The sequence below is a fragment of the Toxotes jaculatrix genome, chromosome 2, assembly GCF_017976425.1.
Source record: "Toxotes jaculatrix isolate fToxJac2 chromosome 2, fToxJac2.pri, whole genome shotgun sequence".
NCBI classification, from domain to species: domain Eukaryota; kingdom Metazoa; phylum Chordata; class Actinopteri; family Toxotidae; genus Toxotes; species Toxotes jaculatrix.
This window is the reverse complement of record NC_054395.1, coordinates 9,568,443-9,585,007: the sequence shown is the minus strand read 5'-3', so window position 1 is coordinate 9,585,007 and position 16,565 is coordinate 9,568,443. Positions and strand designations below refer to the sequence as shown.

At 40.6% G+C, this 16,565-nt stretch overlaps 1 protein-coding gene across 2 annotated transcripts in view; it reads right to left on the bottom strand.

Moving 5' to 3' along the window:
• mtor (mechanistic target of rapamycin kinase) overlaps window positions 1–15,630 on the bottom strand; it is an 83,345-nt gene extending 67,715 nt beyond the window's left edge. Inside the window, exons 1-18 of one of the 2 annotated variants that reach the window (XM_041049260.1) lie at window positions 15,482–15,630; window positions 14,892–15,034; window positions 14,452–14,560; window positions 14,059–14,291; window positions 12,783–12,983; window positions 12,556–12,690; window positions 12,201–12,476; window positions 10,551–10,659; window positions 10,130–10,313; window positions 9,567–9,695; window positions 9,040–9,284; window positions 7,897–8,106; window positions 7,459–7,664; window positions 6,735–6,857; window positions 6,433–6,516; window positions 5,455–5,547; window positions 4,771–4,905; window positions 3,619–3,748 (exon numbers count right to left, since the gene is read on the bottom strand). In XM_041049260.1, coding sequence (XP_040905194.1) covers window positions 3,619–3,748; window positions 4,771–4,905; window positions 5,455–5,547; window positions 6,433–6,516; window positions 6,735–6,857; window positions 7,459–7,664; window positions 7,897–8,106; window positions 9,040–9,284; window positions 9,567–9,695; window positions 10,130–10,313; window positions 10,551–10,659; window positions 12,201–12,476; window positions 12,556–12,690; window positions 12,783–12,983; window positions 14,059–14,291; window positions 14,452–14,560; window positions 14,892–15,020 — 2,731 coding nt within the window. In that variant the 5' untranslated portion in view covers window positions 15,021–15,034; window positions 15,482–15,630. The remainder of the gene's footprint in view (window positions 1–3,618; window positions 3,749–4,770; window positions 4,906–5,454; window positions 5,548–6,432; window positions 6,517–6,734; window positions 6,858–7,458; window positions 7,665–7,896; window positions 8,107–9,039; window positions 9,285–9,566; window positions 9,696–10,129; window positions 10,314–10,550; window positions 10,660–12,200; window positions 12,477–12,555; window positions 12,691–12,782; window positions 12,984–14,058; window positions 14,292–14,451; window positions 14,561–14,891; window positions 15,035–15,481) is intronic. The other variant, XM_041049269.1, reaches the window with a different exon arrangement.
• Window positions 15,631–16,565: the final 935 nt, after the last annotated feature.

Genomic DNA, 16,565 nt, shown 5'->3' with positions numbered 1-16,565 from the left:
GTTGCTAATGTATCCAAATGGATCTGAGCACTTCCACAGGTGGTTTGGGAGATGATCAGGATTGAAAAGGCTAATACAGTAAATCCTCTGTGCCATAACGGAAACTCCTTTCTTAAACAAATTACTCACTAAATGCAAAAACTACAATGGCCATAAAACATAAACCAATAATACCTCTGCATGTTGTTTACTTGCCCGTTCAAATCTGGCTGACTGACTAATAATCACAAATTTCATCATGGTGAATGTAAGTAGTGCCAGACCACAATAATACCAAGTGCTCCCCATACAAACTCTTTACAACACTGTTCCTGAGGCTCACACACACAAAATCACAGCTACAACCCCAAAGGCCTCGATGGTTTTTTCTATGCTACACAAACTTGCACTAATTGCAGCGCGAAGTCTGAGTTCAGATCGTTTGCCCAATTCAATGATACTGTATCAGTCAATTCAACGAGACTGCTACATCGAGGCTCTACCTTGACCAGTCAAATACATGGAAGCTCACATTCTTGAAATATTAGATCACGAAGAGTGAAACCTCTGTTTACCTCATGATCGTTGAAACAAAAGGTAAGAAGACAGACTTGTAAAAATCCCGTCCCCCATCATAAAAAGCTGTGGAGCGTTTTGGTGTCTGATAAGTCTTCCAGCTCATGGATATACAATTCATTCCTCTCTGGGTCATATTTCATCTTCTCATGAGTACCTGAAGCAACACACCCACAACAACACAGCTAAAGTAAAATATAAGAGATTAATGTGATTGCTGTCATCGGTAATACACCATTTCACAAGTACTGGAGAGTCTAAGGAGCCACGAGAGGGTTTTAGCAGTCATTTCCAGATTTAGAGAGAACTATTTCTTTCTTCTTACTTGTATTTCTTAAAATAAACCAAGCAACAGTGGTGGTCTTTTTAACATTTATAATGCATATTTCATTTCTAAATAAATAGTTTCATTAATGCTTTCCGTGGCAGACAATGCAAATGAGGTCAGGCTGTCCATTTATCTATGCAGAGCTACTGAGATTTACAAGGCATCTGAGATTACAGACGTCTGGTATCCAGCGTTTCACTGGCCCTCTGCAGGAGTACAGTTTCAGCTGCTCCAGCTGTCTCCCTTCAGACTCTGGACTGTAGACACAACAGATTGGCACAGAGCCTATAGGTAAAAGGGGGTAGCTTTTCTGCTGGATCTTTTATTATTCCAGCCTTCTCCAAGGTTCGATTAATGGCGGGGATATATTGCTAAACATCTGTATCTTTACAGCCCACAATCAGGCATCAGTGTAGCTAAGTGGGGCAGCGGTACAGTAGTAATTCAGGCTTCAGCTGTGTAGGAAAAAGTTGAAATGCTACCCAGCCACAATAACAGATGTAAGTACAGCAACTTGCTAAGAAGGAATACACATCATTTCATCAGTTTTATGACCCTGACGTTCCGGAGTGACGTGATTGGTCTTGTTTGAAGTCAGGTGAGGAGATGGGGCTCGCCAATGACCTCCCACATAACAAAACACATGCTGTCAAAGATGTTAGTGCTCCAGACACTGACCCTGATAAATCTGCCAACAGATATACAGTCTCCAATTCTGGTCACAGCCCATTTAGTTGGAGAACAAACTGGTAAAACTATTACCATATTATCCAAGGACACATACTGAGACGCATAACTGGATCTGACAAGTGGAGACCTGCATTCTCCATACACAAACCACATGACTAAACACATATTAGTATTTTTATTGTCATTATCATGAATTTTCAAGATCTCCAGAGGATGGTGGCCTTTGTGACAGCAACACTTTGACAGCAAAATTTTCCATGCTCCATATTCCATACTATGTCCTTTCCATAACTACCATTCTCAGGATAACCAGAGGGTTTTTATGCCACAGCTATTTCGGACGGAAAAAAGAGCAAAATCATCAGCATGTTATGTCTTTCGTACTGTGTAAAGAACAATGTAGCCTCTTTGGCTCCTTCCTTACATTAGGGAGCAAAATCTACCTGAATTCAGTGTTTGTAGCCACTGGTATCTAACAGTTAATGGAGTGGGTTGAAAGTCGGCACAGCAGGAAGACTGGTGGGAAAGAATATGACCCAGATGTATGAACTGGCGTTAACTAAGCAATGCCAGTATCTGGACATGAATTCATCTTTCCATACAAACACTCCCAAGAAGAGAAAAGAAATGCCTCAGTGCTCCATCACATACTGACAAGACAGACTCTGACAGCAACAGGATGATGAATGATTCACATGTCAGAGTTATACATTTAAGTGTATATAAACTGCATCAGTAATCAATTCTCCCACATAAAAACGGTGATGTATATCATTTACAATTAGTATATAAATAAGAGGCTTTAACTCTGTCTATAGTGGGTCACCATCACTTAAATATCTCCACTTCTAAAGATGTGAGGTGGTTATATTTCCCTCCGCACTGGCAGAGCCTCGTTCTGGAGTTTTAGTTGGTTGCAGATCAGACAAAAGCTAGAAATTAGATCCCAAAGAACGAGGGCTCCCACAAATTACAAATCCACAGCCGTAGTCGCTGTTGATTTTTCAAATGAAGGGACAAGACCACTACAAATTGTGTTTTGTTTTGAGTACACAGACATATCACATCTCTGCACTCTGTTCAGAATGAGCTGTAGATTAAAAAAAAATAAAAACAGCCAAACCGTAAATGATAATCATTAAACCATCGTTTTTTTTTTGGCCAGACAGGATTTCATTGGTTGATGTGAGCCAGATTCAACAAGTCAAATAACTGAAGATGTGTTCAGTTCAGTCTTTTCCACATCACTGACTTGTAACCAACTGAGATGATTCTGTGTATGAACTCGTGCTTCAACATGTGACCGGAGAAAATCACACATGTACAAAGGGATTGATATAAAAATAATTTTTTCCACATCTAAATATTTTACAATTCAGTGAAGCATAAAACATCTTATATTGCTATGAACAGCTGCTTTTAAAATATTATAATCTGCGTCCATCTTTCCAACACACATTAAATGTATTGCATCACAAAGCCCCTTATAAGCATGACAAAAAATTCATGCAAATGTAACATATGCAAATGCCTTGTTTTACATTTCAGATGCCTTTTCTGAATGACATTTACACAAATCTTCTAAAATTAAAAGTGCCACTTTATAAGTTTTTGTGACCTTTAAAACTGAAGCTGTTTGCTCCAGTGTTTCAAAATGCATCACAGACTGTCTGTTGCAATAAGTTGCCTCACAGTCCATCTTTAAGAGGTGCGAAGATGCTTCTTGCTGTCTTGGCTACCAGCTGCCAGATTTGTGCACTTCCTGACTGGAGTGTTTATATTTATACAGACACTCTATACTTGTTGACAATCCATCACATGCATCTGACCACAGATGCATGCTCTTCACACCACGGTTCATTGGGCTCACAAAGACACACACAAAAATCAGTGGATGGATTGACCCACAAAGTGAGACTTTCCTGCTGCTGCACTGAGAATTTGATACTGCTGCCACTCTGAGGAACATAAATAAAAAGTTAAACTAACACATAGTCTAACAAAAATGTTCAGAAACTTATTAGGAATAGTGATCATAAGCCTACCTGAGTCCTGACTGGACTTGGACTCAGAGAGACTGACGGCGGAGGCGTCTCGTGACTGGTCGATCATCCCGATGTTCACCTTGTGCTTGTAGGGGTCCAGAGCTCCGAGCAGACCCAGAACACGGATAGCCTGTTAGAGACACACAGCACGCACACAGTTAGCAACCTTGACCAGACCAGCACTTGACAATGATGTGGCTACCCTATGCTTAAATTTACTTGTACCATCATAGTCTAAACATTTAGAAAACTAAACTGCTATTTATGAATAATTTTTCAAAACAGTTACAAAGTTCTATTATCTCCTTCCAGCTCTGTAGCTCTGTTAAAGTGGCATATTCATCCACTTATTGGCAAAGTGAGGTTTATTTGGAACATAATGAAAATGTAATGTGGAGTATACTGCATGAGTGGTCTGAGAAGCTTCATTGGATGTTATGATTTTTTTTTTTCTTTTTTATTCTTTTTTTCTGCAAACATGAGTCCCCACTAGAATTGGCAGTAAACCCAGGCTGACCTCAGCTGCTGACCTCTGCATTGGAGCAAGCAGAGCCATCTATCAGACCAGCAGGTGATGAGCATTTGGTGCTTAAAAGACAGATTATCAGTGGGATACTACCTCATTAATAAACTCTTACAGGAAAGCCTGCAAAATTTACTTTAAAGTGATACTGGAGGCTATGGCAGCAAGTAAACAGTCACAACGTTAACAACTGCCTTTGGATAATTAGCCCAGCGGGATTTCCGATCTGTTAGAAGACGGAGACGAAGTGTGACAGTTGTCAGAGCCAACATCCATGTGCCACACACCATACTCAGTGACAAGTCACTCTGTGAGCCTCACATAATGTAACAGGCGAGAGAAGAAATTATGACAATTATCACTTACGTCACAGAAGAGGACTGAGGGAAAAGTTCCTCATAACTACGGATAACTATGGAAAATGTGCACGACCTCATCCTATATGTATTCATTTCATTATACTTCAACGGTCAAAGTCAATACATCTAAACAGAACTTCATTTGTTTGGTATAAGTTGACAGGTAAGGTTTCTGGCTTCCCACTGAGTCACTCTGAGTTCACATTGCTACTAAGAGGACTGTGTGGAAAACAAAGGTTTAGGAGCCAAGATGGAGGCACCGGTGCATACCTCTCTCCTGATGCCCTGGTTTTGTTCCGTCTTGAGGAAGTTGAGCAGCACCTCCAGAAGGGACGGGTACTTGCGGTAAGGCTCCACCACATAGCCTGTACTAGCCACCTGCTGGCCCAGTGTCCACAGCGCCACCTGGTGGAAAGTCAAAGGCAGATTCTCTTTGATCAACGCCATTGATCGAGAAGCATGACACATACGTGTTTAGAATCAAATATTTTCTTCACATTGCTTCTTTACATCCATGTAATAAAATGTACTTATTAAAACAAACAAATCAAAACATGGTTACAAAACTAAAATACATGCTGACATTTTTATGGTTCGTCTTATTCTGCATTATAATCATAAATAAATATTATAAATAAATATATTATACTTATTGATCAGCTGTTGTAATACTGCAGGGGTAATACTGTAATACTTTTGAATGACCCTTCTTTCTGTTAACTCCTGGCACACGATCATGTTTAACCATGAAATACCAGATGAACAATGTTCTCATAATGCTTTCTGACCAACTTAAAATGTTTCCAGAAATGATATCCTGTTCTGTTTACAGAAGTAGATGCGTATTTACTGTTCCAAAGAAACAAATATTTTCAGAACCTGGAGAAGTGCTGAGGAGAAATGAGAGAGAAATATTAGAACCAGATGAAGCAGACATTCATTTTCTTCACATACCTGTCTCTTGGCCAGTGAGGAGGAGTCTTGCAGCATGTCCATGATGATTGGAAAAAGTTCGTCCATCCATTTCCTCATCTCCAGGCCACTCACCTGGCAGGGCAGGCACAGGAGAACCAATCATAATCTCATAATCTGTCCAATTTTCTGTCAACATCTCATCTTCTAAAATCTAAGAGGGAATGAAGAATGGCTTTGGACACTGTTTCGTATTAAAATGACTAGTGGTCACGTTTAATATGACCATATCAATCAATAGCCCTTATGTGTGGAATGTCAATATTATTAAAGTATTTATCAAACTATTGTGAAGGCAAGTAACTGTTTGGTTGTTGAAAATTTCAGGGACAACTGGAGCTGTCTCTTTATTCCTTTCAGTCCATTTTTCTCAATGTCCCTGAGTCAGATTTATCAGTGTAAGGGGATGTTTTCCTGTCTGCAACATTTACTACAGTGTCTAATTTGATACAACTACTAGCAGTGACCAAATCACAAATTTTCAGAGAGGGACTTTCTACTTGTGTACATCTTTTACTACAAAGCGTACAAGTTATATATTAATTAATTTATTTATTTATTTATTTAATGTCCATCTGTATTTCCTACATTTTCTTGTGTCTCTGTCCTCTGCTGGTTCTTGAACAGCTGGGCTTCTGCCTCTTCCTGCACTGAGTCAACTGTCAACACTTCATCTACCTGAGCATCGCCTGCACTCTGTCTGAACTGCAGGGTCTGCCTGCCTTTAACTCTGCTTTCCTGCCTCCTCTGTGAGGACCATCGTATCACCTACAGAGGGTGGAGCAAGGCACACATCCATGGCTCTAACCTCTACTTTCAGAAAAACTCAGATTGTTTGCATTCAAACTGTTGTGCACTGTCATGTGCACAGGGTAACCAATTTATTAGGTTTCAGTAAGCAGCACATGTAACATCAATGTGAAATACATATGCTAATACTGTTTAAAAGTTCAGTCATACCTGAGCCAACTCGCCAATAGTGGCAAGGACACTAATGACCACTCCAGGGTTGGGGTCTGGGTCTTTCAGCTTGAGGATCAGAGCCTGTAAAAGTAAAAAAGGTTAGGAGGCCACTTAATCCACTGAACCCCAGTGTTCCCCCACAGTCAGAAAAATTATGTTTTTTAAGAGCTTGAGGAAATTAGGCTGTAATAGACTTGAGCTTTTACTTGTTCAGGGAAAGTGAAATGCACCTCTCAGGTAACAGCAGGTTTACATTTATACACATACATCTTCACTATGGAGAACTAACAGAGTTGTACCTTGAGGATGGGCTCCATATATGGCCGTATGAGGCGGGGGGCGTTGGAGACCAGATGGCCAAGCATACGAGCACTCTGCTCTTTGTTCCTGCCGACACCACTGTGCTCCAGCTCCGTTAAGATCTGTGACAAAATTCAATAAACCGAGTGAAATATAACACACCCACTCTTCTCTATCTGGAATACATCTCAATGAGGTTAATTCCTAATGTACATAATGGTGTTATAGGAGCTGTCTCTGTGTTGCAATTCCCTAACACCATCTTCAAAAAACAAACCACAGTCATATACTTAAGTTTTATATAGGAATAATTTGGATTTTTAAGCTGTACAAAATACCATGGCCTATTCTGCCCTCTACAGGTATCTAACTGAAACAACAGGCAACAAGTGTTTGTCTTCAAGCATAAGCAAATATGTATTGACATGTGAAAAATGGTAAAATATCTAAATATTTTTATTGAACAGTTTGGTTATTATATTCCATTTGCAGGAATATAATAACCAAACTGGAAACCATGTTAATTGGCTCATACTGCCCCTGTTAAACATCTGGGGTTGACCTTTGTGGGCATGTCAGAAAATGCTGACAAGTGCCAATAAGAAGGTGGTGGAGACTGCTTCAAACTACCTCTTATTGTGTTACAAAAAAATCCATAAAGGACCTTCAACACAATAAATCATTAAAGTGCTCATAGTGTGCCATCTGTTGTGCCTCTCACACCTGGATGAGCATCTTGCGTAGGAAGGGCATGACAAAGGCAGGGTTCATGCTGCTGAGGCGTCCAATCGTGCAGATGGCCAGCTCTCTGATCTCAAACACCTCGTCGTTCAGTGCAACAAACAGCGCCTGCAAGTTCTCAGCCTGGGCGAGGTGAGCGTCAAAACGCTCATCGAGAGATGCCAACACACAGTATCTAATATCTGGATCTGCAGGGAACAGGGACAAGACAGAACACTTGACTCTCTAATCACTGTTATTACCTTTATCATCATGGGTCATTACAGCTGTTAACAGCTACACTTTGCCATGCCACAAAATGCAACATGTCTTATAATAAAAATGCTGATTATTGCAATACTCAATTCTTTTTACAGCAGCCTTAATCCATTATTATTACTTTTTTAAAAAGTGATTCTTTTTTATTCTTTCATGCATTACCTGGGTCAGTGATTCCAACAACAAGCAGCTTGCTGAGCACATCTGCAACAACCTGAACAGCTGTCTGGCTGACAACATGGCCGCTGATCAGGTGGATGGAGGGGGTAAGAAGGCGCGAACAGGTCCGAGCCGCCTCCATCCGGATCTCCTTGTGCTCACTGTTCAGGAAGTGATCAGCACAGTGGCGCACAAACTGGGTGAGGGAGTGTCCTGATGAACGGAAAAGGAAGTTAGTATCATGGGAGAACTGCAAGATTCTACTTTTGAGATATCTGATGTTTAGGGCCTGTTAGGGCAGTAATACAGATAATAACAAAACATGCGAGGTGTACGTGCTGCAGAGCGAATTAGCCAACAGCTTTTATTTAAGAAGAGCTAGAAAAATTTCATTACCCATTACAATGATTGTTCAGCTGCACAGTGTCACCCCAGCTTGTCTTTGTACCAAAGGACAAACCCACTCACCATCAACATGATGACAACAAAACACTTTGAGGAGTTACTGTTTCACCCAAGCTGCTGTAATGTACTGCTGCAGAATATTAAGCAATATTATTTTATTGTTTTTGTTTTTCTAATTTAGAATACAGTTTGTTGTTACAAAAATATTACATAATTTAAGGAGAATGAATTAACAACAAAAAGACAAGACCACAATTTACTCCTAGTGTTTAGAACTATTTTGATTCAGCAGTATGCTGTGTAGTGTTGCTGTATGGGTCCAGTCCAGAGAACAGCTGGACACTCCCATTAACACAAGTGCTCCCGCAATTTCTTCAATTCATTTGATCATTTAAGTGTTTTCTTCACCTCCAGTGGCTCCAATCTTATACCTGATCGTTCATGCCTTGAATTTAAAAACACAGTATTTCTTTCCAGCTTCACTGGATGTGCAGTGTGCAGGCACCAACACGTTAACTCCACCAGTTATTTCTTTATAATTTTCTAGGTCTGTAATGCCACTACCCACTTCTGAAAAATGAAAAAAACTATTTTCCTCTACTGACAATTAAATTTGTGACTGTGTAGTGATTAATCAATGAAATTTGGTACATTAGAACAAAATTGAGAGACTGTACAAAGTCCTACTATTGGCCCAAAATGGGTTTTTTTTTACAAGTTGTGCCTTTTCAAGGTTCTTACCTTCAAATTCAAAGCTTCCTAGTGTTCGCAAGGCCAGTGTGATGCTGCCCACATCACTTGCCTCTGGGATGTTTGTGAGGCTCGGTGAGGCCAGTTGGTGAGCCAGACCTTTGGGCATGCCAGGATGACGCAGCGGCTTGTGCATCAACACCAGGGAAAGCATCTTCAGAAGGCCGTCCTGGATGTCCTTCTTCAGCTGGGGGATTTGACGGCTCAGGTCATACAGCACTGCTGTCAGTGCAGGACTTGAATAGGACAAATTGGACAAACAAGCCAATGTCATGATCGCTGTCATTTTTTGATGAGGACAAGGAAGTTTGTTGTGGTGTTCTTATCAACAATTATAACTTTACACATAACTGTACCAGCACTAAACCAACGGGATTTAGTTGGTTAAATAAAGGCTCGATAAAATAAATAGATATAATTCAAAATCTAGATTTAAAGCTTACCAAGTATATAAACCCAGCCCAAAAATCCAATCCAGGCAATGGTAAAACCTTGTTAGTTGAATTATTCTGTCCTACCTGAGGCCCACAGCCAGCATAGGCTCCAGCAGCTCCTTGATGTCTGGCTGGATGCTGGGACCCATGGCTCTGGAAAGCATGCTGATACAGGTGAACACTGTGGCATCCACCTGCATGGTCTTCTGCCTCCTGCACACATGGAGGATCAGAAAGTGAGAAAACATGCACTATAATGAGAAATCTCTTTTCAGTTCATGGACAGCATCCCCAAATTATTTTTAAACAGGAACACCAACAGAACAGATACTATACAAACTATAATTTTCCAGAGTCAGCATTAAAATCAGCCCTTGGAGATTAAGGTGGGGCTCATCCAATGAAACACAACTAAACACTATAAAACCAGAATGACTATTAAAACATATGAATGGACACTCAAATAAAATGGCAGACAGTAAATGCAGTGCATTATATCAATAAATAGGGAGTAAGGTCAGACAGCCAAAGACAACTGAAATGCAACAGGATAATAAATGGGGGAAAAAAGTGATATCAACATATTGATATGTGAATATAAAGAAATATAATATACAGTATTAGATTCAGTGTTTTTATTTACTGACTTGTGAGCAAAGTCTTTAGGTGGCAGGGCAGCCTTGATGATCTCCAGGACCTTCGAGAGGTACGGCTGAATCTCTGACCTGACGGCCACAACCAGCAGGCCCAGAGCCTGGAAAGCTGCCGTCCTTTCTTTCTCCTTTTTCAAACAGCCCAGCAGGTAGCCCATAGTGTCCGACAGATACTGGTCTGCACGGTGGAAGGAACAACCACAGTGCAAATAATTAAACACAGATGTAGGGCTTTGTATAGGCAGCAACATAGATATCAACATACTGGGCGAAAGTACAAGCAATTTATAAGAGCAAAGCCCAGTGTCATGCTCACATTTCTTGCCCATAAGCCACAGATACATTGATGGGAAGAATGCAAGGCTGCAAGTTACTCTATCAAAAATAGATTCACCTGGATCTTAATTAGTCCCACCTGTAAAGATATGTGGTTGGAAAGCAGCCAGGCGTGGAAGCAGGTTGAGGATGGTCATCTGGATCAGAGGGTTTTTACTGGTCTTGTATTTCAGCACCCACCGACACACCTGGACAGAGAACAAAATAAAAGCTTGTGTCAACTATGCTCAAAATGGCAGTGGCCTTGTGCTGTTCACCTTGTGACATAAATATTTTCAAAGCCCAATGTAATGTTGTGGGAGCTAAAAAACATTCTGTTTGATATAAAATGTAAGTCTAATTTTCTTTACTGCCATAAAACTGTGAAAACTTTGGTACACTTGCTTGTATTTATCCATTTACAACATTCAGCCTTCATGGGGTGTATGGGCAAGGATCGGGACCACAGAAATTAGTGACTGGTGAATGAAACAGCTTGAGTAAAAACACAAACACACTGTCATCCAGGTTAGCAGGGGAAGAAAACATCACAACAAGGACTGACACCAACTTGACAGTCTATTAATAACATTATTATTTACACTACAGGTCAAAAGTTTTAAAGCACCTCCATATTTCCAGTTGCTGCTGAAATTTCTCAGCATACTCTGAAATTAGAGCATATAATAAATAAATAACAAAGATTCTTTGACTCATCCAGCAGTTGACAGTTCGCCCCAACCCTGTTGCAGAAGTTCCCATATATGTGCTGCACTTACACGCTGCTTTGCTTTCACATTCTGTCCAGTTCATCCCAAACCAGCTCCATGGGGTTTAAGCCTGGAGACTGTGCTGGTCTTCACCATGTGAAGCCACCGTCTAGTTCTGTTCTTCTAAGGTTCTGGTCATTATCTCACTGTAGGATGAAGCTCTGAACAACCAGTCTGTCTTCCTCTGTTATTTGCCTTTTTCTCACCTCTCTGAGATCAATACACAGAACTACTTCCTGCAGTATTGTTTTAATAAAGCATCAGAGAGTGTAGTAACACAGTTTGTTCCAACACTGCCTTTGTACAGACAGGGTTTGTAAGTCATCAACAAAAGTTGGGTCACCTGTAGGAACTGTTTGCATTAATTTTCAAGGTTTCATTTACTTAAATTGCTGCAGGAAGACTGTAAGTTAACCAATATCTTCATCCCTGAACGAGGACAGTTTTTTAATGAAATTTACATGATTTTTCAGTTTTGTGACCTAAACATTTTTACCTTTGTACCACGGGTTATTCACAAGACTTGAGTTGCTTAAATCACAATAAAAACTGGAAAACTGGGGGTGTTTGAAAAGTTTTAGCCACTATATACTGTTTATCTAATTGAAATGTGATAAAGTGCTGGGCCAGTTTTGTGGACTATTGAGTAGATGGACCAACAGGAGCAAAATTTATGCCTGATTTTTTTTTTTAATGAAACAGACTTCCTTGATGACTTCTTTTATCATTACACAAAAGGCTAATGAGAAATGCAGTGTTCTCAGTGTATACTACAGTGCTCTCCAGATTGCTGATGTACAGCAAGAGTAAGAATACTTTCACTTTCTATCACTTGGTGAAATATGAAAATGCGGAGGCATGGTATACATTTCTCCTTGAACCAAAAAAAATCATTTTTAACACAACAATTGTTGGACTGATTAATTGCCAAGACAACTAGTGTGTCTCTGGAGCAGCCAAACCTCTGCTGTAAAATCTACCTGGTCAAATCGCTCCTCCATCAGCTCACGGCAATATCTGCTCTCCACCAGCGAGCTCTTGGCAGGTACTGGCGTGGCTCCGAAGCTGAGGAAGCCCTGAGGCGTGCTGTAGCCCAGCAAGCCCAGGAGGGCGTTTGACTGCTGCGGCTGAACAGACTGGAAGCTTGTGAAGGGTGTGATGTGGCGGGGCTTGGTTCCAAATCCCATCAGCTCCTTGCAGTACTTATCGTGGACCAGCTGCTGCTGTGTGATCTCCTCCATCTCCTCACGCATGCGCTGTCGTAGAAAGAGGACAGTGAGAGGAACGTTTTGCTTTTGGATGTGACAGTGTGTCCAAAGCTAAATCAAACCTCACCTCTCCTTCCATGCTGCTGATGCGAACCAACTCATTCAGGATCAGCAGAGCACCATGGACCCTGTCATCACGATTCATTCCTTTCTCTTTGGCCAAAGTCTCATCGAAGCCTTTTTCTGCCTCCTCAAAGGTTTGCTGTTACAGAAAACACAAACACTCAGGTTTTCCCCTCGCAAATACAACATAACCTGAGGAAGAGTACTAGTGTAGTAGTAGTAGTGTCCTACTTTGTACCACTGTGGTTTCTGCATTTCCTTGGTCTCCCTCTGTGTGGTGAGGATGAGACAGGCTCGCAGGGCAGACACAGCTCCTTCTCGGATGGCCTGCTTCGGGTCCCATACTGCGTAAAAGACGTTATCAAAGAAGGGCTGCACTTGCTGAAAGAAGAAGGTGGGTGCACTCACAGCCAGCTCCCTCAACACCAACACCTGGAACAGACAGAAAACACTTCTGCTCACAGCAACATAAATTAAAGTGCATTGCGTTGCATTTTGCACATGATGTTTGTGACAACAGGTCATTTCAAAAACCACAGAGGCTGAGGTCCAGGCTGTCACTGTGACAAACTATTGTCCCAAAAATAAAATGATTTGTTGTTGTTGGTCTTCCTTTAGGGTGAATTAAACATCACAAAGCTGCTTCTAGATGTCTCTTCCACTGATTTCACATTTTAATGTTCACATCAAAACATTAAGTGTTAAAGAACACACACACACACAATCCATAAACACAGAAACACACACGCTGACACTCCTGTGATGTGAATGTTCTGCAGAGTGGTTTGTTGTGAAATGTCTCAGCGTTTCTTGTTGAATACACTGTTTTATTACTCTGAGCTCTGTTTTGGGTTTTTTTTTTTTTTTTGTTAGTCTGTGTTGAGCTTGAGCCCTAAAGCACTAGGTTACAGTATGCAGGCCTACATCGTGCCATAATTTATTTTCATTCATCAGCTACCTATAAATGTCACACACTCTTCCAGGAGGGTGGTCTGGATGGGTGGGGAAGTGTGTATGAGACCCATGTACATGAGTTATTTTCTTTTTGTGACTGTGAGAGGGAGAGAAGCATAGGAGGGAGCGAGAGAAACAAAATACCAAAGCAAGTCCTAAGTCCGCTGCCTCAAAAACAATTTGTACTTGTTGCTACATCCTACACAAAAGAAGCTGCAATAAGTGATGTATACTTAAATCGCTCACCCATATTTGGGGGTAATGAGTAAACATATGCACAGTAGTAATAGTGCCTTACTCCCAAAGGACATCTGTTTTACTACAAGCAAAAAAAACATCAACTTCTCAACAGCAATGAGTAAGGTTTCTATCCATGGAAAGATAGCCTAATCACAAATAAACCTAGCGCAGCTTTCTAAAGTAAAAAGTAAAAATATAAAAATACCACACTCCTGAGTCAAATTATCATCTGCCCTCATCTCCAGGACTTGTATACACCAGCAAGAAGTAGTGGTATTTCAACAACAAACACAGTCCCGGCTGCCTCACTTACTGCAGCATGTCGTCTGCCTTCATTCCTGTCGGCCCCCAGCCACTCCAGGGCCCTTTTCACCTCAAACTCCACATATTCAGCAGTAAAGGTGTCCCCAGCCATAGACAGGTGACCCATGGCTTTAGAGGCCATCTCCATAACCACAGGGTCACTGGAGGGCAGCAGGTTGCGCAGGTAGTTGGCAAAACGGCTGATCCTGGTGGCATTGCCTCCCTCGACTCCAATCAGGCTCACTGGAACAAATTAAGCCAGTTATATATTGTTTAATATGCACTATTTAATGTGATAACCACACGGGGAAATAAGTTATTTCAAGCTTATTACCCTATGTGGCTCATTAACTAAAGTCATAAGTAAACTTTAAAATTGCGCATGTCCGTGTTTACTCCTTACCAATGGCAAGAATGCCTCCTTTCTTCTCATTCACATCAGAGCTGGAAACCAGTTCAAATATGTGGTGGTTTAACTCATCATAGAATGTAGTGGCTTCATCTTGGCTTAACTGTGGACAGCACAAAACCAGTATCACAAAAATCAGTAAGCAGGAAAATCAAAATTGGTGACGACAACATGTTCCAACTACGACAAAGTAAAAAAAAAAAATTAGGAGTCTATAAAGTCTACAATCTACAATGGAAAAGGAAATAAAAAAATTTCTTACTATCTCTGTCATGTAATATTTACGACCACAAAGAAATGAGGACTCGTGTCCACTCCTGAAACAGTACAAGCTCTACAGTCCTTGTGGAAACAACACTCATTTAGAGTATAGTATTTATGATGATTGCATCATAACAAGTTTCTATTACATCCATGTTTATGTTTGCTGTTACCTCTCTGAGCTCTGTAGTCACATAGTGCTGCAGATCTTTGGCAGATTTTGCTCTGGTGTCTTCATTTCGACTCTTCAGCCCACTGACAAACTGCTGCAGCACAGTGGCTGTGCCTGACATGATCACCATTTGGATGGCCTACTCTGCAAGGAGACAAATGTATAAAGGAAACAGATATCCTCTCACCACAACGTGCTGAGTTATCAAGACAAAGTAAACAGATGAACGAAGAGCAAAGGTTAGGGTTAAAAAGACAATATTTGTGCAGAGATATCACACCAGGTCAATGTTGTTGTTGTTAGCTGACGATACAGCTAGCTAACGTGTCTGGGTAGCTAACGGTAGTCAAACAAACTGTCAATCTTTCTAATTAACAACACACCAAACAGAGACATTAAACTGAGCAAGAAACATATGAAGGTTTGTACCATCTGTACAATACAGACATAATGGTATAAGTCAGGTACAGGCTAATTCGGACGCTCATGAGAGTGTCATGCTGGTTATGTTTAGCTAACGTTAGCTAGTGCTAATATTAAGCTATCTGGCAAACCTTTAGTGAGATATCAAAGTCAGTTTGTACCACTTACGTGTTTATATTTATATGTCGGCCACTTAATTGTTATTCGGCTCTTGTAGAATATCTCTCATTGTAAGGTTACCTGGCTAGTACAGCGCTGAGTTAACTAGCTAGTGTGTCTCTCCGCTAAGTTGGACTGACTCCAGCAGGGAACACACAGCAAGCTTCACAAGCGCTGAGTTGCGCAGCCTGTGCAGCCTGTGCAGGGCTGAACGCAGCTCCAATGTGCTCGAGACACTTTACTGAGGCATCTGTAAGACTATGTCCATGTATATCCCAAAGAAGGATATGTGCAGGGGCGGGATGGGGTTGAAATTCAGCCCGGGAGCTTGGTTTGGAGAAGCCTTTTACCCGATCGCACTACAGACGCAAAAAAAACAATCTAATGATATACATGATATACAGTCAGTAGAGTGTACTAAAGTAAGCTACATATGCTCACACATACTATGTTTATTTAAAAATTAAAACTACTGTGTGAGTGCGTGTGTGTGGCTTCTTTCTTAATTTACCCCGCTCGTCTTTCACGGAGGAGGAAACTATCAATAGAGACCAAAAACAAAAAAATGTACCAGGCTGTAAATATGTTTTTTTAGGCTGTAAAGTTGGCTATTTTAACATGGGGGTCAATGGAGAGTTGCTCACTTAGTACTAAGCTTCGGTACTTCCTCCACCACTGCCTGACAATAAACTGACTCGTCAGTAAACTGACCTATAGGTAAACTCACCTGTCGGCAAATTCGCCCGTCAGTAAAACTGACCTGTCAGTACGTTAAGAATGCGGCTTTGGACAATGGACCAGAGGGTCGTGGGTTCGATTCCGTCGTTTTTTTTATTGTTATATGACAATAATGATAATAATGGATTTTTTTACGTTTTAATATATTTTATTAATATTAAATAATAATGATTGTTTCAGTTAAATAATAGGCTAGAAATAAATTCACCCCCCTCCCCCCACAGTGTTCACGGAGGTGGAAACTATCAATAGAGACCAAAAACTAATATACTATACTATATATAAATATATATATATATATATATATATATATATATATATATATATATATATATATATATATATATATATATAT